Below are 25,325 nucleotides of genomic sequence, written 5' to 3'. Positions count from 1 at the left end.
CAGCCGGAGGAATCGCCGGCAAACCCTACGGCTTCAACTTCCGCTAGGCACGCTAGGTGGCAGCACACCGCAATGAAAGAGGCGGATTGTGTCAAAGAAAAATACCCTCAAGTCCACCCCGAACGAGAAGTTGGAAGAAGCCCTTGTAAGATAAGATAGTCATGAACTTAAGTTCATGACACTCAGCAAGGAAGTGATACAACAAAAAGCGCTGTGTTTCGTGCATCTGCTGGTGTGCGACGACTTCAGGGCAAGCCCCAGCTGGCTTATTATTTTTACTGCGGACTTTAAGCGCATTGCTAAATTATCACACGCGAGCGCCACAGCTGCCACAATTACGATCGCATGGTAGCTACTGTGATTTGCCTCCTTGTAAACTGCTTGTAAAATGACAGTCCCGATTAGATCGGGTTTTAGCAGTATTCTTTATTGTTTTTGTTTTTGCTTTACCCATAATGCTGCTACTACAATTGACGAGCTAAAACAATAAAATTCCGTTGGCTATTCAACATAGTTACGCGGTCCTGACTATACAGCAGCCAGCTACGTGACCACACAAGCAGCATGATTAGTTCCTATCATCAGGTGTCACCGCAACCTGTACTTGCTTGTGAATAAGAAAAGAACCACTACATTTGCTGCCCTGTGATGAATTATACAGTGTAGACCATTTATAACGTATGTCGCGGGAGCCGCGGAAATCCACACTACAAGCAGCACCGCACTATAACCAAAACATGCGTGAATACGAGTGTCCCGGTGTTTTTTAGTTATGCGTTACGAAGTGCTCCAGCGCAAGGCGCAAACGAGCGTCCCGGTGTTTTTTTTAAATTTAGCGTTGCGTTCTAGAGCGAGGAGGAAACGAGTTTCCCGGTGTTTTAGTACCGTGACTACATGCAACGACGATGACAGGAGACGCCAACAGCCCCAGCCCCTAAGGGATTTGCCCCTATTCGCTGCGAGCTCGACATGTAGGTGGCGACAGCGTCGCGCTGCTAGTGTGGATGCTCCGCTGAGCGGCCCGTAAGAATGCACACTGTGGGCGCGCTTCGTGCCTTTTTCTCGCCGTATGTGCGCACGAAAGGTGCAAACAAGAGTGGTATGCTGTAGTTCGGTTCCTCAACGTTCAATGTATAGCATGGAAGCGGCAGTTAGTTTTCATTACTACCCAAAAAAAGCGACGACTCATCGGGAATCTCAGAATGGCCGTAATTGTGACAATGAACTTGTACGCTGTGGCTCGTAGCAAGCTCGATCTTTCCAGGCTATGGCTTTGAGCCTTCAATAAAAGCATAAATAGAAACAAATCAGGAAGCCTCGATCTCTGAAATTCAGTTTACAACGGCAATCTCATTCGCTTTCACTGGTAGCATGGCGCATTCTTGCATTTGTGGGATGCCCTGAAATGGTAACACTACTTAACTGCCCCGAAATTCTTTCTTAGAGCTTACGATATTTTTTGTGTGTTCAAAAGGCAACGTAAAGTTACTGAATTTTGATCAGCGCAAAGATATAAGTGTAACCGCTCTAACGGGTCTTTTAAATGAAATTTTAGTGACTCTGAAGGAAGGTTTGATGAATAACGGTTTCGGATCACTAATTAATTTATGGCTTTCGTCGCAAGTGAACTTGCGAATTGAATTCTCAACGCCCGCAGTACAATCAACATCTCATGTTTAGCTAGGTTTCCGCAAAGTGACAAGCAGGTTTACAGTGTAGAAACCAAGCTTCTGGGACCTCACAGTGAGCAGCGATTTTCTGTTACGGCGGCTCTGTTGACCCTTTGCGTTCCTTTTAAAATCTAACAGGTGCCTGCAAAAACGAGGTGTGTTACGTATAAGGTCGCTTACGAACCCTAAAGATGGCAATAAATGAAGTTGCGCTGTTGCAGATGTAGCAAAACATTTCCTTTTTATTTCTCGTTGCGAATCAGCGCAACGGGTTCCCGGCAACTACTTTGTTTTGTAAACTGACTATCGCCTTTGTCTTGGCATGTAATTCTTGAGGATTGGTTAAAAAATAAACATTTCATTTTTTTTTTTTTTCGGGGGGGGTCCTGCCAACGTTGCAAGAGCAGCGAGAAGAAAACGTAACGCGAAAAGCCAAACTATATATGGTTTACTTACAATCGAAACTACACTAGGCGTCGTGTTCTGTAGCGGTGAAAAAGCAGTACACGTATTTTCCAAAATGATTAACCCCTCTTTGGTCCGAGATTGTCCAGGAATTGCGGGACGCCTTTTTCAAAATTGTATTGAAAGCAAGCATTGTGGGAAAAAATTAAAAAAAGAAACCAGCGAGTCATGGCACACACCCCTCACACATGTGGGCAACAACGTGCATTATATTACGCCTTTTCTCCTCTTTCTTTAAACTTAGGTCCGCCTTAAGAGGTTAAGACGTGACCATATTAGGCATTTGGTTATGCTGAGTGAAACACGTTTCTGGACAAGGTGATTCATGTCGGATTTGAAAATGATATATATGAAAATGACACACGAAATGCCACATGACAGACGCAAACTCACAACTGCTTAATTTTACAAAAAAAAAATCCCCCCTAAATACTCTTGCGCATCCATGGAAACGTATTTTAAATAATACGTAAAATTAGCAACTCGATACAGTTGAATAAATGTTTATTCCTTCTCCTCAGTATAAACAACGACTGCCCAAAAATGATATTTATTTTAGAAAAGATACGGGAATGACACGATCACACAGGCGCTTGCGGGGTAAAATACGTGTCCGGTCATGTATGGGCGATAGCGCACGGGTCGTGTGCAGTGTAAATGTTTTTGTTTCTTTCTTCTTTCTATAAGGACACAGCGCAATTTTACAAGGGTGTGGAATTTGCACGCGTATGCACAGGTCTTGTCGCTTCTTACCAGTTTCGCGCACTAAACTTTTATCCTTTGAATAATCACCACGCCACCTTCAAAAAGCACCCTTCGACGTTCCCGAAAAGGCAGACGACTGCACTCAACAATAATAAAAGTGCAATGTGTGGAAGCAATGTTTATAACACGTTTCACACACCAGCGGTGACGACAGCGAAGATGTTTCGTGGAATTAAACCAGCGCATTAACCTGCAACGGCCTCTGATTATTGCGTTTCTAGAAGAAACGCGCAAGCAGAGGTAACTATGTCATTGCTTACTGCCAAACGAGCACACATATTGGTTGTTTTGTCGTGTACAGCACGCGTCTTGCGCCTCACGCAACGTGAAAAAGCAGACGACGCGAGAGCGCCATCCACACTAGGAGCGGTTCGTCCCGCCGCCGCCAGGGGCCGACTGTGTTCACGCTCGGGGCGAATAGACCCCTATGTTCAATAGAAAGAAAGAGGAAATTGAAATAATGTGTTCTGCAAATGTAGTCAAAAAGGTTCAACATTGTCCTGACGTGCAACCTGTTGCACATCAATTTTACGAGTGAAATGAAGAAGAAAACAGAAAAGTCAAAGCAGAAATAATGGTGGGGAAGGATAACTTAGTCTTTCATGAGCTCGTAAAACGAAAATCAAAAGTGTCACAGCACTTTTTAAACACATGAAAAGGATTTACTTTTGCGGCGTCAACAGAAAACCTCTGGACCGAAAAAGGCCATTTTTGTTTATTAGTATGACCGCAATCTCGCACCTACAGTTGCATGAAACACCGACAGATTACACCACCAGTCTCTACTCTAGCTTTGAGAGACTGTTTTGGTTTTGCTTTCAGCCAACCTTGTTTACGGAGAGCTGAAATCTGAATGTGCAACATGTTGCGCACGGGGTCTTAAGATAATCTATACATACGCGTGCGTGCGTGCGTGCGTGCGTGCGTGCGTGTGTGTGTGTGTAAATATATATATATTGCACTGGATGTGGGGCGGCGCTGTTGTTTCAAGAGAGTAGCACCCTATTTCTCTGTTGCGTTTGTATCTTTGTATCTTACATAGCTCTTTGTAGCTTTGTATCTTATAGCTTCGGATCTTTCAAATTAACGTGCCAAACGCCAGCAAGAAAGGTAGCAGCACCACCTTTTTGGGAGAAAATGAAAGAGGCATAGGCACATGACCCACAAATGGGTCACGCCACACCTAGGAGATATGCCGAATGGCCCACTGGTGGGTCACTTTGCCCGCAAAACGACACCTCAAGAAAGTATGCCGCAGCGAACATGTTAAGCGGTATGGTTATGCATTGAGTTCTATTAGAGGCAAACCGGTGGTCAGAAAAAAACGGCGTTATATCCGCTCCTGCGCTATAAGTGGTTACGTTTTAAATGTGCCAGGAAGAAAATACCTGTAGCAGGAAAAAAATACCTACAAAAATTTACGTCTAACCTCTACTGTTCACATTAAAAGCTGGTCATTTAGTTTTATCTCACACCGACTAACATAGTAAGACACCGCCTTAAAGATCGATAAATGTTACAAGTAAAAGTAAGCATCCAGATTGCTATAAATGAGCAAGAAAAAATGGCGCTACATTCTAGGACAGTGGTTTGCAAACAGTAAAAAGACAGTGCTTTGCCCACACTGGAAAGCAAGATCATAAGACCTCGAATGAAAACTCCATTTCACAATTTCCAGTGTGCCAACTTGAGACCAACATCAAACCATGTTTTTTCTCTTTCACACCAGCTTAGTTTCATAACCTAAAGAGCTGAAAATATCAGAAGAAAAAAAAACTCAATCCCATGAGCAGAATGGGTTCAGATATGGTGGGCACGACCCACCACACATAAACAAAGCCTAAAGTACAGGCACTGTTCCTATGAGTAAGGAAAAAAAAAATGATTGCTTTTGAATTGAAGAAGTAGAAAAGAAGAAGCAACCATCACACACTTGGGGCAGGGTTGGTGAGGGTGGAGGGTAGCCCAGGGGAGAGCCAGGGTTCTGGCCAAGGACTTGCGGTGAGTGGGGAGGGTAGTAGCCCAGCTGTTGCTGCTGCTGCTGCTGCTGCTGCTGCTGCTGGTGTTGGTGCTGCTGTTGATGTTGATGCTGCTGCTGCTGCTGCTGCTGCTGCTGCTGCTGTGAGCCTCCCCCATATCCATCCAGGGACAGCGCGTTTGTGTCCATGGTCAGGCCCTGACAGGACAGAGCACACACCATGACGTCCCCACCCCGGCAGAGCAAAGTAGCGACAACTTATTTCCACACCCTAAACTTCATATTAGCTAAAGCAAACAGCCTTGTAAAGGGATGAACTTATCAAAGAAAAAAAGGGGGGAAGAACGCAACAAAATCACAGTAACCTGAAGCTCGTCAGTGCCTACGTAAGGGTGCACTTGCTAGCTCTATGTGCATTCATCGTGGCCTAGTACACATTCCACCACACTAGTATGTTTATCAAGAGAGCAAAAGTAACCAGAAGAATGAAAGTAAACCAGACTTCCTCCCGTACCATTCAGAAGCAAGGGTGCTGCTAGCATGACCATAACTTAGATGCGTTGTGCACGTAAAAGCTTCCCCCCACACCCCTTCCTTCCCCCCCGACACGAGAACAAACCCGCGACGTACGTGTTAGGAGCGCAAGAGTCCTCTCAGTAGCGCAAGAGCACTGGAGGCGCCACCACACCCACACGAGACAAGAGACGCAGATTTCCTCTGGGCGGCCGTTAGCAGAGGGAGCACTTCTGCAGCCACGAAGCGGACGATGGCACCTTGCAGTGTCATCGCGGCGTTATGGGGGAGCATGAGCAGATCGGAGCGCAGGGAGAGGAGGAAGGGAGGGGAGGGGGTCAGTTTCGGAGAGGAGGAGAAAGAGCCATCCAACAACGAGGGGGGGCCTCCAGGTGTTACGGCCCCCCCCTCCCTCGGAACGTCGCTCTGCATCGCAATGGCGAGAGCAAGTGCAACAATTCGTTGCTCTAAACGCTTCCGTCCCGCCAAGTCCCCTGCCTTCAGGACATGAGCGTGCCGATGCATGCCAAGCAGGTCACAGGGTAGGAGCCAAGCAACAGAAGGGCAGATGGAGCAGCACAGGGCAGCGCAATGGGTCGGCAGTGGGATGTGCTGGTCGTTTCCTACACAAGTGCACCTAGCCCAAACGGCTCATGCAGATGCCCCCCCCCCAATTCTCCCGAATGCCGGCCGCGAATTTCTTGCTCATGGTACAAAGGGTGGAGTAAGTGGTGAAGTAGTTAGCACGAGTGCAGCAAGCCAAACTGAATTCCAGTCTCAAGTACTTCGACAAACCTCAAGGAGGGGAGGTTTAACGCGTCAACAAAAACAGACACATGATAGTCACTGAGAGTTACGAACTAGATCAGGCATAGTGCTTGCTCATGATTTCGTATCCTGCATCCACTAGAAATACAGCAACCATGGCCGATGCCTTGCACTCAGCAGCACGGAACGTTACAGACCAAGTTGCCAGTGCGTGCCCATGTTTCCGCATCTCACGTCCACTAGAAATGCAGCCACCGTGGTTGATGCCTTGCACTCAGCGGCTTGCCCATGTTTTCGTATCCCATGTCCACTGGAAATCCAGCCACCATGGAACTCAGCAGCACCGAATGTTACAGACCTAGTTGCCAGTGCTTGCCCCTGTTTCCGTATCTCGTGTCCACTAGAAATGCAGCCACCATGGCTGATGCCTTGCACTCAGCAGCACCAAATGTTACAGACCGCATTACTAGTGCTAGCCCATGTTTTCGTATCCCACGTCCACTAGAACCATGGCTGATGCCTTGCGCTCAGCAACCCAGAATGTTACAGACCGATTTACCACTGCAAGGACTCCATCCTGAGCTAATGTATGAAGAAGCAACAGCTATGCCACTCAGCAATGTGTTTACTGTACGCCCTCAGTGATAAAACTATGTCACGCCACCATCACATCTCCAGTACTCTGCTTGTCTCCTTGCCTGTATTTTCCAAGCAAATGCTCCGTTCGCGTGTCATCAGCTCTTGGGTGGAAGCACACTCTGTTTACAGCCTGGAGGTCTGTCAGGCAGCCCATTCTGCTTTCACTGCAACAACCCTCCCTTTGTGCAGGAATGTTAAAAAGAAAGCGACGCAATGCCACAAGGACGAGCTTCTAGCAAGCATACTGCATTACCATGTACACATGATAATGTGACAGTTCAGCCGCTGAGGCGATAGTGCAACAAGAAAGACTTCTACAGACACTTAACAGTCGTCCAGACACTTGGTGTCTGTTGGCTGCACAGCGTTATACAATGGTTTGCAAAACAGGCAGTGAGCATGCCGGCAGAGAAGATAGGCCGCTCTACAAGCCCACCCACAGCAACACCGAATGTGGCCATTGTGCAAGGAGCGCCGGAACTGTCCATTGCGTATCCACTGTGGCACACTAACCTCGGCTTAGTCGGCACTCTAGTTATAATGCTGCTACAAAAACATCACTTGACTCAGTTACTTGGCACGAAATCCAGTGTCCCTGACACAAGAAAGGCACGCAAAATTGCCGACAGCTAAAAAAAAAAAAAAAGGTGTAATTCAGTTGAAAAGAAAATTAGGGAAATTTGGGTCTGGGCCAAAATTTTCAACAGGGGTCTTCTGAACACAAGATGAGTACGCAACCCCAGCACCACATCAGCATCATCATCATCGTCAGCCTATCTACGCCCACTGGAGGGCAAAGGCCTCTCCCACAGATCTCCAATTATGCGGGTCCTGTGCTAACTGCGGCCAATTTATTCCTGCAAACTTCTTTATCTCATCTGCCCATCTGACTTTCTGCCACCCCCTACCCCCCCTGCCTTCTCTAGTGATCCACTCTGTTACCCTTAATGACCAACGGTTATCTTGCCTCTGCATTACATGCCCTGCCTACACCTATTTCTTCTTCCGTAACACGCATTTGTTCCCAACACCACAATAGGTCGGCAAATATAGTAGACTAAAGGCAGACTATTGAATGCGTTGCGGCCTTGGACTTATGCTGTATTCAGGTAGGCACTCTGGAGCACTCTGAAGACTGCCTGCACATTTGAGTGGTCGAAATATTGAAGTACATTCGGTTGGTCATCTCAGGGCAACCTTTGACTCGAAGCGCCTCCGACTGCTATGACTCCAAAGCGGGAGCGCCGCCTAGACCTGCCGCCTAGATCTGGAGGTGAGTGGGTCATGCAACACTGGCCACCACATCGGTCACCCCTGGCCCGCTTTTGCTGCCACCGCACCGAGGCCTAGCCAGCTCTTCATTGTCGAAGGGTTAGTCAGGCAAAGTATTTTTGCTCTTCATGCGAAAACGTGCTGTGCACGCGACAGACACACCGATGCAGCTGCAGATGCCACCCACGCGGTGCCAGTGGCGGCAGCAACTCAGAGGCAGCCATGAAGCAGTGCCGGTAGTTCCAGCTACCAGTTATTACCACTCTCCAAAATGAGCTTCAAGCCACAAATAAAGTGGCATAAAGTGGCACATGCACGAAAGGAGCCAATAATGATTCTGACAATGGCAGTACAAATCGTCATTCGGGCCCCTTATGAAAGCGTCCACCAAATATGTATTTGCCATGGTGGTAAAAGCCTAAACCTCTCTAGGCGGCCCAGCTGGCTGCTCGTAACGCGTTTACACCTGTTTGAAAGTAACATCACGGGCGCGCTTTGCCCTCTTGGTGCTAGTACTAGTAGGCCCCTTTCACTGCCGCCGAGGGGGTACTGGCTGGGCCACGGTGCCAGAGTCACCCATTGCTCTGAAATCGGGTAAAGTGTTCGGTGTTCAGTTGGGGAGCCAACGTCTATCGCTCGGATATCCAAGTGCTCTGGGTCAGAGGATCAGAGTGACCACCCGAATACAGCATTAGAAACGCGTGTTCACGGCATGTTCTGAGGCCTGCATGAAGAATTTGAGAATGCTCAAGCACTGAGTAATTAGCAATTAGATAAGTAGAAAACTACATTCTCACTAAATTCTTTGCTTGCCGATGCCAACTCAGGCATGCGTTCAGTTATAGCAACGGAGAGAAGAAAAAGACACAAAGGGAAATGGATAAAGACTGACGTGGTGAATGCGTTATGGCTTTCGACCTAGCAATATGTGTTAGGCATGCACTGAGGACCACATCAAGTATTCTGACAACGCTGATTACAGAAGCAGCAGTTATGGGAGTAGCAAAGTATGTTCCCACTAAATTCCCTCTTTGACACAGTGGGTACGTGCCGAATCATAGTAACCGAAAGAAGAAAAAGATGCGAAAGTTGAGGGATGACGATAATAGTGAAGATTTGGCAATTGGACATTATGTGGCAAATTGAAGACTGATGCTTTTGCAATCACTACACCAGTGCTAGGGTGTCCTCACAAGTTCTTTAAAGATACTTCCACTTCACGTACTTCAACAATCAACTGCTACATGACGTGCAACCCTTCTCAATGAGCAGTCGCAAATCCAAGGCTGACAACATCATCATCATCGCCAGTCACTGCTGAGATAAAATCGTCTCGAGTGATTTCCAGCTGCTATAAATCATGTGCCAGCTGAACATACTCTTTGCCTCCCGACTCTCCAATTTCATCCCTGCATTCAGATCTTGGCCTGGCTTGATTTGCCTGTCAGCTGGAGTTAGAAAACAACTGCAGCCGCAACGAGCCTGTTGCTTCAAACTGATTAAAGGGACACTAAATGCTGAATGACTTCCTGTTTTTTAATATTTTCCAAAGTTTTTTTTTTTTACTTTGGCTACAAAAGATGCTTTGTTTGTTTAGAAGTAAATAACTAAGGGTGTGTTCCAATTTACCGTTTAGACAGCTTCGTTGCCGTCTTCGCGGACAGTCCGCCATGTTAAGCCCCGTTCCAATGCGAGCGAAGCAGTCAACGAAGACTGCTTTGAGGAGACAGCATCGAAGTCAGCAACGATGCAGGCTATCTTTCTGTCTAAACTAATAAGTGATGCCAGCGCCACCTTTTTGCGTATTAATGTTGAAACAAAAGTACTTGTTCTTTTATTGTAATATTTAGTATAATTTACTAGTGATGAAGATGACTGTTTAATTTTTAAATCGTGTAACGTTTGTAATAACAACGGTAGTATTGGTTACGAAACTTGCGGCTCGCGCAACTCAACATGTCTGCTACGACGCTGTCGTCTGCGCTGGTGTTGCGTTTGCGACCGCATTCCAATTTTATTCCTTTAGACGTCTAGTTAGACTGCTTCGTAGGCTGTCTACCAAGCTGTCCGCGAATTGGAACGCAGCCTAAGGCTGCCATTTCCCACTCTTGTTTCCCCTCCATTTCTCTGTGACGCAAAAGAGCACGTCATACACAGTGAAGGGCCTACAAAGCCATGCAAGCAAAGGAGGTGCTGCCGCCTCAAAGAAGCAGTAGAAAAGACACGCGCAATTCCCCAACATGGCAGCTGAAGGCCGGACAGGTTGTGTAGCTGATTGTGCCGCTAAACCCATACTTTTGCCAATGGTTGTACAGTTAAACCCGGATATAACGAAGCTGGCAAAAAATTCACAATTTTTTGTTACATGCAGGTTTGAGTTGAGGCTCGCGCGAGCGAAGCAGAAACCAAACCAAAATGCTAGACATCAGTGATGGTGAATTCGCCCTTAAAGGGGTCCTGAAATACCTTCCGCCGATGCATGGATGTACATGTAACCAAATAAAGCAATGTATTAGCAATCTCCTCCCGCAAGAATTTTGTTAAAGCGATGAGTATTAGCTGAGAAATCGTAAATCAAAAACCGCGCATTATCGTCGCGCCGCGTTTCCTCCTCTTTTCAACTACTCTCCGCTGTTGACGGGGCGCGAGCCTTCTCTCCCATGATGCTACGCTCCCCAGAGGTGACGTACTTCTGCTATTGCGCTGCTGAGACTGTCGTCTGCTACGGGCAAGCTTTGTTGACACCTTGAATCCTGCACTCCGCTCAAGGCTGGAAAAAGCTAACGAAAAATCTGGCCGCATGTGTGCGGCGGCCTGGTCTTGCCCTTTCGCGGTGTACGTTGTGGCAAATGCTATCGGTGGCATGTGACTTTTTATCGGCGGCGAACTCACAGCCGCACGAGGAGAAACTTGCGGTCGTTCTCTTTGATGCAAAGCGCACTGTTTATCCAAAAAGCGCCGTATCAGATGCGGCCCCGCTGGTGCCGGGTCTTATATTGCGGCGGTGGTAATTCCTGCCCGCGGCATGTGAAAAAGACATTTTAAACCGATACAGAACCCGTGCACAAAATCTTCAATCATGTGCTTCAATCATGTGACCAGTTCAGCTTGGGGCGATGCGTGGTGGAGAGCGGCAACGTTGTCAAATTATGCTCCGCCGCGGCTCTGAGCTTTCTAGCGCTGGAGCGAGCGCCAATTCTTTGACAATCTCAAACATCGGTTGCCTTGGCAACAAGGCACAAACCACTTTAGAAGTCAGTCACGGTTCCGTGGTACCGGTTCAGCTCGGGGCCCCACCTCGCGGCATGTGGATACTGCAGGCGTACCACTCACTCCCATTGGGAAGTGCGAGATGCGTTTGGCATTACAGGAGGCGATGGTGTGTGTGTTGTGGACGCCTTTGTTTCACGATGAAATGCGGCGCTGTGCTTCTGCGGTTGGATAATGCTTCCCATGGTCTGGATTATCTTTCTCGAGCGACGTACGACTCAACCTCGCATGGGGTATGTGCAGTGTGCGTGGATAAAAGCCATCTCGGCTTGTGCGCCAGAGTTAAGTGACTTGCTGGTCGTCCCCGCAAACCGCGCGCGAGGTGAGTGCCGAATTTACGACGGGCAGGAGGAGGCAACCCATCGTCTGGCAATCGCTGTTCACACTTGCAACGCATGTCGTAACGTTGTGTTCGTTCGAAACGCATCTCTGGATTATTTTGAAGTCGAATAAAATGTGTGCGTCAAACCCGGGCATTCGGCTCAGGGCGTTCTCTGCTATTGCACGAAAGAAGTTCCACGGGGCTTCAACGCTTTCTTTATGGAACTTACTCGGGTAAGAGAATATCCGTGTCGTGTTGTGGCCGTGTTGCATTCAATACAAATGGTTAAGCGTTTGTTTACACTTGTTTCGTTTGTCGTAAAATGTCCAAGCACTCCGGCACTACGCTGGCAGATCAGCTGGCGAGCCGACGCTGAGCAGACGACTCATCTCTTTGCCGGAAGTGCGTGAAAAAGTCGCCCAATAGCAGGATGTCTAGCTCATGACGAACATCTGGGAATCGATGACGTACACATGTGAAGATGGCGGCGTCCAAAAACACGAAGGGAAGGGTGAGAAAAAAGCGACAAACTTTGCAAGAAAATCGTGAGCTTTCCGCTGCGCGTAAAAGAGTAATACTTGGCACAGATGACGTTGACGACCCAATCTAACGATTGCGCTAGTTCATTTAGTGTGCTCAAAACGCCTTTCAGGGCCCCTTTAAAAGACAGTGCGGGATTCGCGCCTGCTGCTTTCCCGCAAACTTAGTCACTACACGGCACTCCAAAGAAGCAAGGTCAGTTACCCCCGTATTCACAAACGTAACATTTGTATCACTTTTACCCGTTTTTCAGTTAACCCATTTCAAGGACCAAACTTGTGGTGAAAGGGCGCCTTTTCACGAACTTGATGCTCTTTGCCGCACTAAAAATTGTTGAGAGCGTGCCAGCTGGGTTACTGTATACCGGACAGCGACGTCCTTCTTTCTCGCCAGTGGAGACGGCGTTTAAACTTGCGAGCTTGCCTTTAAAAGGCAAAACTTTTCGTTTTCTGGCAGCAAAACTCCTCACCGACAAACTGGAACCACAGATAGCAGTGGAGACTTGCGACTACGTGCCGACAGGCATGCCTACCACCGAACCTACGCCGCATTGACATTGGAAACGCAAGGTAGTTTGCCGTGCGGGTGAAGTTCGCTAAATTATTGCACTCCTCCAGCCTATTTTCCAGAAAACGTGCAAAAAACAATAAATCATCAGTGCAGCGAATTCGTTACACCAAGGTTAACCATTGCAACGCCTTCGTTGCATAGAGGTCCAGGTTTAACTGCAGTATAAAACACGCACCGGAAGTAACAAGAGGCAATCGTTCTCGCGTTCCACGTGCATCTTCTGACAGTACTTGTATGACAATGCGAAACATTCGACGCAGATAGACACTGAGACAAATTTTACCACCCGTTGCAGTGTGAGAGCCTGCTTTTAACAATGTTTGAGAGCTGAAGTTCGGGCCTTTTAAAAAGAATACGCTCAAAAGAAGTTTTTGCACACACTTGTATGTTTACACGTGTGTCTGCTATACTGATTTTTTTTGAAAAACACTGGGGCAGGCTCCACCAATCCCATTTCACCACTCATGATTTGTAATGCCACGAATCGTAGGCTGAAGCACACACATTTTACAGCAACCACCTTGCAAATTGGGGGATATAATAACAGCACAGTCGTCACACGCTTAACAACCATTATTTCAGCCCTAAAGCTTTTTTTCCTCAAAGCAACCCCATCAGAAACTAGGTTAACAAAAACTGAAGCATTCCTGCGGCAATCTACAGGAAACTAGAGGCAATAAAACCCCCCATTTCTCTTCTCTTTCAGAAGCAAAAGCCACAGAGAACTACAGTAAAGTCGTGCGGCAGACATTTTGTGATGGCACAGCCTGTGCAATGAGGAGCTGTATGCATTCCACAAGGGCCTACCGAGATGCTACACAACTACAGCGTGCGTTGGGTGGCCATCGAGTAGCAGGAAAAAGGAAACGGGCGTCAAGCAGGTGCCATTACGGCAGAGGACCCATTGGGACCAAGAGCCAATGAAAAAAACACATGCTGACCCAGTTATTACGGAAAAAGCATGTGGACCCCTTTCAGTCAACGCCCTATGCAAAGCCCCTCTCCCTGCAGCACTGCTTTAGGATGAACTTTTCCCATAAGACCTTCCAGATTGCACAATGGTTATTGTTGACTCATAGTGACAGCAGATGTGTTTTTCGCATTAGTGCTTATTCAGCAACAAGAAAGGCACTCTTAGCTCGCCAAATTATTTCTGGTGGGAATGAAAATCAAGCCATGCTGAGCGCAAAATGCAAAATCGTAGCGTAGCTTGCCTGATTGGGACACAGCTAGCTCAGGATTGACTCAAGTGCACACATACTTGCGGTGCTTTGCTCTAGCTGAAGAAAATATCCTAACATAACTTGCATGTTAATAGTTCATACTGGGACCGAGTTCTCTAAAGCAATGCGGTGTTGGCATGGAAATGCATGTATTCTGGGGTTGGGGCGTCACTTGAGGGGGCAGGAAACTGTATAAAACACATGGAGATTCCCCCTGGTGCACCTTGTGACCCTGTCCAAAATGGCGCTCACTGTTGCTTGTTGTTTTGGACAGGAGCACAAGGTCAACCTCCTGGGATGCCCCGTGCAATTTTCTCTGCCCCCCAACCCACACACACACAAGCGAAGCCCCAACCCCAGAAAACATGCATATGCGAATGCACACAATACATGCACTGCGTCACTTCAAAACAATGCCAGTCGCTTTAGAGAATCCGGCCCCTGGTCAAATCAACGACCCCCACCATCCAAACGTAAGCTGCGACAGTACGTCCGCACCTCCCCTTGTTGTTCTGAAAGGGGTCCACAGCCGAGCAGTTTGGGATCTCTCCCGTCACTGCCTCCCCCCTCAGCCTCCCCCCTCCTCCCCCTCCTCCCCCTGCTCCTCCCTACCTCGACAGTGATCCGGGGTGGGTGGGGTCGGTGTCGGCGTTGTTGTGGTGGTGGTTGGTGCAGGGGCGAGTGTGCACGTACTTGCCCTGGGGCCCCCACCGCGGGCGGCTGCTGCTGCTGCTGCTGGGGCGGCTGCTGCTGGCCACTGGGCGCTGGCCCGCCGTGCAGCCGGCCCCCCTGGCCCAGCACCATGCTGGTCGAGTTGTGGTGCGCCCGGCGGCGCGACGACGGCGACGGCGCAGGCCCCGGGCTGGCGTGCCGGCCCCCCGAGGGGCTCGCACAGCCCCGCGGGGATCCCGGGGAACCCGCATTCCCTGCATGCGGGTATGCCAAGCGCTAAGTGCGGCGGTGGCATCTTCTCCTTTGCTTTTTTTTTTTTTTTTTTTTTTTTTGTGAGCCACTGAGGTAAATTACCGGGCAAGATAGCAGCATACCACACAATAGGGAATGCCAAACAGTCCAAAGAAGTCATTCTTGACACTTTGGCTTCCAACACGAAAGCCTTGTTCACAATGAATACATCACCAGAAAACACGAACGCGGGAGCTTGGGCTACTTACTCAGTGCTGACTTCAAGTTCGACAGTTGAAGTCAGCACTGTGGTATGGTTTCCTTTTCTTTCATCCTAGTTGTTTGTGGTGTTATCTCCATTATCAGGATCGGTTCGTTTAAATGGGCTTGAACAGTCGCTGCAAAGACCACGTGTGATCACCTTTAGATTTCAATCGTTACGATTCACCATGTTGGTGTGGTCTGTACGATTAGCGACTTCAGATGTAGCCATGATGCTGCCAATTTTTCTGTTGAGACGATTCTCCCCTTGTCCCAATCAACTTTGTGGTCGTTCATGACAGCGTGCTGTGCTTGTTATTATAAATGCTCGTATTTTTTTAAGTCACAAGTGTGCTGCTGCAGCTGCTTCTTGCAATTTCCTGATGGCCCTATAAAAATTAAGCACCGTAGCCATAAGAAATCGGGAATATACAAGAAGCAATTGCAGCAACATGCTTGTGATGTGAAAAAAAAAAAAATGTGAAAAACCGTGTAAATAATAGCTGAAGCTGCGCTCTGTGTGTGTCTCTTCTCATAACAGTAGACCACACATACTCCCCTCTAAAATCTAGTGTCCTTTGTAGCCTTCAAAAGTATTGCAACGTAAAACGGGCCTCAGAGAACCAAAAAGACTTCAGAAAAATCGCTGCAACAATTAGGCATCAGAAATCACTGCACCGGTAGCCTACAGAATGCAAAGCATTCATGAAATCAGTGTAGACTTCACCAGGGGCGGAATGTAAATCTCCCTGCTCCTAAATAACGACTGTCACAAGTAGGATCTACGTGATTTTGCTCCTAGCTAACAACTTCGCCTCGAGTGGGGGTCTCCACTAACGTCTTCATAAGGTACAGGATGCCCATGCTTCTACTTTTCTCCAGCCACAGAGCGAGGAATGGTTCGAGACAGGCATGCGAACGCTGCCCCTCCTACGTTCGGAGGAGTGGGCCCCCCCCGACTGACTGACCAGGGTGGAGGGGTGGCAAGGGTCCCCCGCCGGACTGCTGGTGCTGCTGCTGGGCCATCTCCTCGGCCGGATCAAGCGGGGTGGCCAGGGGTGGCGGGAAGTGCAGGCTCGTCAGGTCCGGCAGGGAGCCCGTGTTGCCGTTGCCCATCGGGGGCGGAGCCTGCAGGGCGTTGCCGGGGTGGTGGCCCATGCCCTGCTGCTGCTGCGGGCCCAGCGACGGGTTGGGGCTGCCGGCCCCCAGGGAGCCGTCCCCGCTTTCGTCCTGGGGAAGGTAGATGCTGCACGGGGGGGACAACAGTAGCAGCTACAGAGCAGCATGGAAACAAAAAGATATGTGTAAATTTTGAGGCTTAACGCACCAAAGCTACACCTGGGCTATGAAGTGTGCCATAGTGGAGGGCCCCGGATTAAATTGGACCACCGGGGGATCTTTAACCTGCACCAAAACCTCGACACACGAGCGAAACCAGCACAAAAACCTCGACCACTCAGGGTCACTCTTGACGACGTAAAGTGCAGCACATCCTCGAGCGAGGCAAGTGGAGGCTACATAGCCTCACTTCAGCCTGAAATGTAGTGGTGATGTGCCTTCGTGCAAAGCCACCTTCGCACGGTCTGAACTGGCACCCCCTCTTTAGAAGCACAGGCAAAGCTCTGAGGAGAGTCTGAGTTTACTTGAGCTGCCACAAAATCAAATATTGGGTGTGGGTGCCACAGACTCATTTGCTGCTCCATTGCCTGGTTTTAACCTTAACTTTGCAGTCCGTTGTCGGGTCATGCCCGACAACAGACCGCTAGGACCGTTTTGCGTTGCCAAGACCACTACGGACCGCTACGGCCGCTACGGGCCGCTACAGCCCGCAACAGACCGCTATGGTGGTCCGTTGTTGGGCTATGCCCTGCATGGGCATTCAAGGTTAAATTTCGCGGTTGTTCTCACTGCAATGCACCCGCATCCTTTGCAAACAAGATGCGCCATCTCTTGAGGGATAAGCTAACCTTGTTTGTTGAAGTTTTCTTCTTTTCGCACTAGGGTGCAGCACAATGTTCAGCACGGTCTTTCTGGATTCCAGAGCACTTTCACGTGCATGCTGCTCGCTGAGAAGCAAGGCCGCTTCCTCATTGCTGGCGTTCTACGGGGGTGCACTTAGCGAAAGCGACAACGACTTCAGTGAGGAAGAGAACTGCGTGCCTCCATCGGTTAGTGATGACAGTGATTTGACAGAAGCGAGTGACGAAGATCACGATGGCAGTGGAGACAGAACCTTGCGGATTATTACTCTGTGAGCTACGCATTTTGCCGAAAGTCAATGAAATGGTGGCGAAAGCTTTTTTTCTGGCATCTAGAGGTTTTCATTGCCCGTAGTTTTATTTAGAGGCGCAGACAGCTGCAGAATCATGGCGAAAAAGTTTCACAGTACCACCGCAGCACCACCGAAACCTTATGGGACTGCAGTACCACCGAAACCTTATCCAACAGCTGGTAGGTGATCTGAGGGCTCGAGGCACGAATCGGGGCCCGTCTGCACGTATGGAGTGCGAGTAAAGGCTAGATGGGACGAGCCATTTTGTCTACAAGCTCCCAGGCCGAAGCAACGAAGGCTGTGCTGTTTGTAGCGACAGAAAAACAAAAGGAGGCAGGAGGGAAACTATGGTGTTCTGCAAAACCTGAAGTAAAAACCCTGGCCTGCACCCAGGAGAATGCTTCGAGCAGTTTCACAAGCTGCTCAAATATTATTAAAAAAGTTGCAAGCAGAACGCAAAAAAAAAAAGAATGCGATTTCTTTTTTTGGGCAGTTCATGGTTTTTCTTGCGGTGCCAGAAACTGGCAAAATAGCTGCGGACTGGAGCGGCCAGAAATTGGGTTAAAGGTCCGGACTGCAAAAGGTTGAATCAGTTTTTCAGAAAAGGGAAGTTATGTGCAGTGGGCCATAACCAAATGCGTCTCCCAAAGGGCACACGGGTGCCAAATTAATTTGGCCCATTAGCATAAAGTGCACATGGCCTGTGGCCTGCACGAACAGCTTCTGTCTCTTCCTGCGCCACGATAAGGAGTTTTTAATTGCTTGCAAGCAACACCCTTCGCGGCTGAAAAGTAATGCTTTCGACATAGTTAGGTAGTACACCCATGCTCCACAGTACTGGCCAGCACACATGTTCAACCCTCACACGTACACTGCCTAGGAACTTCCTTGTTCATCGCTGACTAAGCTGGCCCCAGCCAGCAGACATTCAACCTGACATGGCCATAGCTGCGGCCAGGGTACACGGTACTGAAGCCCAGTATAGCAGTGGTTAAGCCATCCCAACACAATGCAGTCCCATTCAAGCATGTCAATTATTAAATTATGGCTGTGACACATTACACAACGTTACAAGTAACAGCATCAAACTAAAAAATGGAAACACGAATCGGCTGACTCTCAGGCAGTGCTGGTTTGCCCAATCATGCACTGAAGCTTTCTTTTTATTGCATTTTATTGCATACACTGCATTTTTTAATTTCCTTTAAACTTTTCTATGGAGCAAATGAACCTGAGCATCGGGTTCAAAGCCCCGAAAAAAAGTTGCAGCTTATTCCCTTACCAGGATTTGGCTTGTGGCTACAAAAGATTCAGCTCAGCAGCTATGCAAAAGGCATACCAGAATCAAGGCTTATATGTATATTACATATGCTTCGACTGTATCAAAAGCATAACTCACAATAACATTAAATGGAGAGGAAGCATTAGGCAGCAAAAAAGCACTGAATTTGTAGATGGCTGAATGATGATAATGATTAGCATAGGAAGCTAGTCCAACTCACAATATCTCCACAACACCATCCCTGAGAACGCCCAGCTCCTTGGCAATCACAGCAGACAGTTTTTATGCCCTTGTGGGTTGTCAGCACTACTGCACATCACCGCACTTGTTACTATGCGTTAGTTTCAGTCAAGGAACTGGAAGTGCAGTAATCCCTAAATGGGCCTTGCAGAAGTGTCAGAGGAACCCCCCACGCGCTTCCAATGCTTCGACAAAATGCCTGTTCTGTTCTACTCCACATCTTTTCCTTAATGTTCGCTTGTTCCACAAACCTGGCAAAAGCTGAGTATTATTAAGGGGGGACATGGCTCTTAAAACTATTAGTTTTAATTTTTAAGTACACTCTGTGAAACTTGTCAGTCTTGCTGCTTTTCCCCAACTGATTTCAAATATGGCATTATTTTTTTAGTTGGTCAATTCGTTCCCGAGACAATTAGACGCAGTTAACCATTTTTGGAGGAACAATAGACAAAACAATGTTGGCCATAAAACTGTAATCTTTACATTTTCCAATACTATGAACCCTGGTGAGTGCAATAAGAGAATCGGTGTTTTGATGCACTGCTTGGAACTAATTGTACAGCTCGTTAAACCTTGGTGGCATCAGTGGCAAGGAACTATTTCGAATGCCCATTTCAAACACTGAAGTTTAATGAGCTGTAAAATTAGTTCCAAGCGATGCATCAAAAAATTGATTGTCTTATAGCAGTCACCAGGGTTCATAGTGTTGGGAAAACTAAAGATTACAGTTTTATGACCAACACTGTTGTCTATTGTTCCTCCAAAAATGGTTGATTACGTCTAATTATCTCGGGAACTAATTGACCAACTAAAAAAATAATGCCATTTTTGAAATCAGTGGGGGAAAAGCAGCAAGACTGACAAGTTTCACAGAGTTTACTAAAAATTAAAACAAATAGTTTTAAGAACCATGTCCCCCCTTAAATTAAGTCATATCCCATTCACTCGCATACAAACTGCACCTGCATTCTAATGTCAGCCTCAACGGTCGCGTCAATTTAACCGGGTGCAACATTTAAGCGTGACATGCGCTGCAAACTTGGCGACCCCTCAAAGCCCAATGATTCTTGTCCTTTCATTAGCATACAATGGCGCAGCCACTGTAACACCAAGCAAGTGTGGCATTTCAGCACAGCTCAGAAATACCAACACTGGGGTCAGATACCCCCCACCTCTTCCTAGAAGTAGCTTTTCCAGGGAAAAAAAAAAAAAAAAAAGAGAGTATGCCAGACTTTGCGCAGATGTTTCCGTGTTTTTACATTCATAAGGGGTAGCCATAAAAACCTACGAGCTCCCAATACATTGTCCGAAAAGCAAAACTAGTCTGACCCCGGCCAAAATGGAGATGCAAAACGTAAAGAAGGAGATTTCTCCGGGACATGCTCACTTTATTCCGGGGACATCACAGGATTTTGGTCGGTGCTGCTGCTGGTGGTGAGAAGACATGCCCTGCGTAATAATTGAGGCGGCAGACATGAGCCAGTGAGCATGACCTAATTAAGCACTGGAAATCGTTCAAAGCCCACCAAGAAGCAGAGTGCACGTCCTAGTCAAGAAGAGGTTTCTCGGAAGAAGGCCAAGGTCACCCCCTGCATGTCAGCACTTAGTACATGACAAACTAGTGCCTTAACCACAGCTCAGCTCCATCCTACCGCCCGAAATTCAGGCAGTCTGCATCACACGGAGAACCTGGCATGTTCACTCATGAGGGCATTCCCTTTTTGCAACTGAAGTTGTCCCACTGGCTATTTGTCGCAGGCTTTACGGTGCGCCTGCCACAGTTTCTGATCGACTCAGGCATCCAGGGGCTCAGTATGGGAACACAGTTTCAGTTCCCAGCCTTACATCTAATAAATTGATTGATTATGAGGTTTAACGCGCCGATGCTATGCAGGCGATGAGGCACGCCATAGTGGAGGGCTCCGGATTAATTTGACCACCTGCAGGGGATCTTTAACGTGTGCCGAAATCTCGAACATACCGGCGTTTTCGCTTTTCACCTCCACCAGAAAAGCGGCCAAGGCGGCCAGACAATGAAGCCTAACACTTATCATAAAGAAGTGACACAATAACACCCATGTAAAATGCAAGAGGGGCGCGAATGGTCCACTACTTCGGAGCCATCTGTTTAGACAGCCACACTTTACGTTTCTATATCATGCTGCCTTTGCACTACTCCGCATACTCATACATTTCAGTGGTGTGGCTATAATTGTTGGCGACGAGTTTTTCCAAACTCATCTCGAGGCAAAAGCAAAATGATGCCCATTAGAGGGGCACTCTAAGATAAAAAAAAATGTACACAGTAACGTTGTTACTTTGTACCAAGACACTTAGCTAAAATTTTTATTATATATATATATATATATATATATATATATCTCAGCCAGCAAGTAAAGTTAATTCCTGATAGACTTCTACGCACACCTTACATTTACAGCTAATCTCAAACAGGTTTTGGTTATTCTCTCCTTCAACGTTCTTGCTTCTTTTGTAGTTGATTCACAAAATTTAAAGATTGCGAACTACGGACACAGCTTGTAAAAATGCTAACGGTAGACACAAACACATACTGTATTTTTCCAACAACTGGAACTTATTAAAAATTTCTTTTTTGATGTTAAAATCCATACGATTAGTAATACACCTTTGCTTCACTGGAAAGACTGGCAGGTCGATGTAACAAACTTAAAAAAAACTGCACCCCCGCCTTATAATCATGACCACCTTATAACAATAAATACGCTACGGCTTTTTTAATAGCATGGCCACTTTGTTTGTCAAAGCTCACCTTGACAAACGAGCGAGCAATTAGCAAACTAAGGCAGAACACAATAGTTGTATTCCCCCTTCTCCCTCCCTCCCTTTATCACAAGCTTTGTACCTTGTTTTGATTCAGCTAAAGTTGTTGAGTTCTAACCAAACAACCCTCCCACAGAGAACTTCACCAGAAACAAGAACGGAATGCACGGCCGTGTCATGACATAAACCACGTGCCGCCCAAAACTTTGTGCGAAGTTCCACCAGAATTAACTGGCGCCGGCAATATTTCTATTTCCCGCCAGCTTATCCTGCCACTAAGCTGGCAGGATAAGGACTTTCTGCCAATTTCTGCCAGACCCTGCTTACGACCTTATTTCAGTATACTGACTACGTACTTTTGACTGCTGCCTTGATTAAAAAAATTAGAGCCGTTCCACTCAACTTGAAAGCTGTCTGAAGTGCAGAGCAGTGATTCATCATAATGGGCTGTGGCGCCGTTATCCGCTCACTGCTACCACCTATCACGCTCTGCCACCCTGTCTTACTCCTTTCTTGTGAATTCAACGGAGGTTTGTCCAATGCAGTTCAAATTTCCCGCCTTTGCAGTGCTTGCAAGCCCCCTGCCTGAAACAGCGCTAGTGGTACTTGTTGCTATCTCTTTTTTTTGTGTGTGTGTGTACTTCTGTTCATTCCGTACGTGCCAGAGTCTTACTGCACAGTTTGGAATACACCGTTTTTTTTTTTTTTTGCACTGCCACTTTTTTCTGGTTACTACCGTAAAAACCAACCCAAGGAGCATTCCTAACTAAATGAACATGGGGGCTGCCAGTTAATTACATGTATTCTGCCTGAATTATACCAGCAGCTTTCTTTGCGCTAAATAACGGGGAGATGTATGACAAGCGCCAGCGGTTCAGAAGTTTCGAGCAGTTACGACTATAAACCACTTGTTTTTCGAAGCTTGCGTGGGACGTCATGACGACGGTACGTTGTGGGGCGAGCTACGACGACAAGGCGAGTTTCTAAAGTTCTCTCCTATGAACAAAAGCCTATCTGAAATCTATCCAAAGTTTGCTTGAAATCCCTCAGCGACAGCAGCACTGTTTCTTTTATAATTAGAATATTGAGTTATGAAAGACCTTGCATTCCGAATCAGACAAAGTCACATGTTACCTTCGTGATCCTTTTGATGTCATCAAAACCTAATCATTCCTTCCTAGCCTTTGCAGGCACGAAGAAATGGTGCCGTTATTGTATTTTAAAATGCAGTAACGCGGTGACAGATGTGTGCAAGCAACTTACCCAATAACGACTTCTGTGCATGTTGCAACACAGCAATGATGCACAGCCATAAAACTGTGGCAATATTCACCATTCGCCAAACCAATACACAGCCCGACCTTGTAGTACAGTGTGAGGCATAAAACGGCGTGCTTCAAAACAAGCCAATCCCCAACGCTGTACCACGTTTCCAAGGCTGCACAAAAGGCAAGCACAGGAACAGACCAGGGGGAGACTTACACATCCCATATTGGAAAGGCTGTTCCCATAGCAGTCGCCGCCCCCTCCTCCTTTGGGGTCCCAATAGCCCTTGAGATTCATGTTATCCATCGCCATACTGTTCATATCTGGCAGGCCTGTTAATCAGAGAGGAGGGTGCAGAACATCAAAGAGGGGGAGACACCAGCCCCCAGAAACAGCTGAGTGGGAAAAATATAAAACCACTCCAGTGAATAGAGAACATTTACAAAAAGTAGATGTAAAGAGAGAGGGAAAGCATGCAAAAACACTTCTTCAAGTGCACAAGAGATGTGAAGCAGGACTTAAAAAATGCTCCTCCGGGTAGGATTGCAAAGAGCATGTACATTACAAGGGCAGGCAAAAGACATAAGACATCCCCGGAAGCTAATTTAAATTGAACCAAAAACCTTTTTTTTTTTTTCAGACAAGAACATGCTGGAAGATAGATTTAAAAAGAAACCTGGTGAAGCTTTCCATAAAGTTACATTCTTCCAAGCATGCACACCGCAGAAAACCACTTCAGGGAATGTTACAGCCACTGCATAGGCAAGTGCCGAGAGCATTGCTGAGGTAGGAAGCACGTGGCCTCAAACATCAATTCTTCTCAAAGTAGAGGAAGGGGCCAAGCTTGCCTCGAGGGCAATTTTCATGTGCACCATATCAAATGGAAGGCAGGGGGCAATAAGGACTGACCTTACGGCAGCAAATGCACAAGCTCTCAGGTCCTAGCAGCAAGATGTGTGATAAGATACCTTTAAAAAAAAAAAATCAGAAACAGAACTAACACAGATAAACCAAATAGCGCACAATCATGGTGAGGGCAATACTAATTTAAGAAAAGTCTCCGCATCGATGGTGACCAGATGATACAAAGTCGGCACTTCCGCATTACGAGGATAGCCCAGAAAAAGCTATCTGGAAGAGATCTCTGCTTTATGATGAGTTAAACACGGCAACCACGCATAATTGTGGCAAAGGACATAGGGGATCCGAACTAGGTGCAGGAGAGTGGTGCAAAGATCACAGCAAAATTGTGAGCTTCCTCCTATCCGGAAAAGAGCAGGATTTTGCTCAGATTCCCTCAAGCACACCCCTGTCATGTCAGTGTAAGTTCATTTACCATGTTCAAAAAAAATGTTTTAGAACCCCTTCAATGCCCTACACTTTCAATGTCAATGCCCAAGCACAGTGAAACACCAGCGACACCAACAAACACCCACCCTCTTTGTCAACACCCCAGTTACAATGTGAACCCCTCACACAGGGCACCAGAACAGGGTCCCTGCACACCCAGTTCTTGCCCACACTGCACTGACATCCATGCTACTGCAGTCAAATCCCGCTACAACGAAACTGACGAGATGCGCAAAAAATTTCGCTGAAGTGGAAATTTGTTACGGCGAAATCTGCCCCAACACACCCCAAAGGGCAAGAAAAATGCCCCCGTATATTATCCACATCATTGACCGCATAATGCAATCTTTAGAAAAAGGAGTGATGCGCAATTACATCAAGTTTAATCCGATAACAAACGTCCAGGTGGTTTATGTAAACAGCACGTAACGGAGGGGGGAGAGACTGAAATGCAGCTCCAAAAACATATCACTGTACAACAAGGCACATCTACAGAGCTGATTACTTGCAGATAGCTGCTAAATCATAGAGCCCCCCTCCCCCAATTGCTTGTAATAGCAGCCTCGCCTGTTATCTTAACTGGGCACAGCGGCATCTGACCTCGGAAGGCAAGCGGAAGGCAAGCGCGTGCTCACGATAAAGATCGCGCTCACGATAAAGGTTGGATGACACAGGTTCAAGACTAAACAGTAAACATTATTTTTGCTTTTGACTTTGAAGAATGGTGGAAGGAAAATTGCAATGACAGCTTCTCAGTGCATGTACATCATGGCACAGTGCCAGCAGCATGCTGCACTTTCGCGTGATTTCAACTGGATACGGATTGGCTGTGGCTCCGGCTTCGCAAACCGGGTCTGCGCCTCTTGTAAAGACGGCCAGCCACATCATCATCACCAACAAACAATGGCGTCCATCTATGAGTTATGGATGGTGGTATGGGCGCACGTATGTATA

General features: G+C 47.3%; 1 protein-coding gene across 6 annotated transcripts in view; it reads right to left on the bottom strand.

Annotated features, from left to right (window-relative positions):
* Crtc (CREB-regulated transcription coactivator) overlaps positions 1-25,325 on the bottom strand; it is an 86,103-nt gene that overhangs the window by 35,659 nt on the left and 25,119 nt on the right. For 5 of the 6 annotated variants that reach the window (XM_077699522.1, XM_077699524.1, XM_077699525.1 and 2 more), the window contains 5 exons: positions 23,238-23,353; positions 20,341-20,402; positions 16,128-16,405; positions 14,608-14,921; positions 4,834-5,076 (listed from right to left, as the gene is read on the bottom strand). In XM_077699522.1, coding sequence (XP_077555648.1) covers positions 4,834-5,076; positions 14,608-14,921; positions 16,128-16,405; positions 20,341-20,402; positions 23,238-23,353 — 1,013 coding nt within the window. The remainder of the gene's footprint in view (positions 1-4,833; positions 5,077-14,607; positions 14,922-16,127; positions 16,406-20,340; positions 20,403-23,237; positions 23,354-25,325) is intronic. The other variant, XM_077699527.1, reaches the window with a different exon arrangement.

The sequence above is a fragment of the Haemaphysalis longicornis genome, unplaced genomic scaffold, assembly GCF_048455015.1.
Source record: "Haemaphysalis longicornis isolate Haplotype H1 unplaced genomic scaffold, Haemaphysalis longicornis Haplotype H1 scaffold_2, whole genome shotgun sequence".
NCBI lineage: Eukaryota > Metazoa > Arthropoda > Arachnida > Ixodida > Ixodidae > Haemaphysalis > Haemaphysalis longicornis.
The sequence above is the reverse complement of the archived record's forward strand: the minus strand, read 5'-3'. Positions and strand labels throughout refer to the sequence as shown.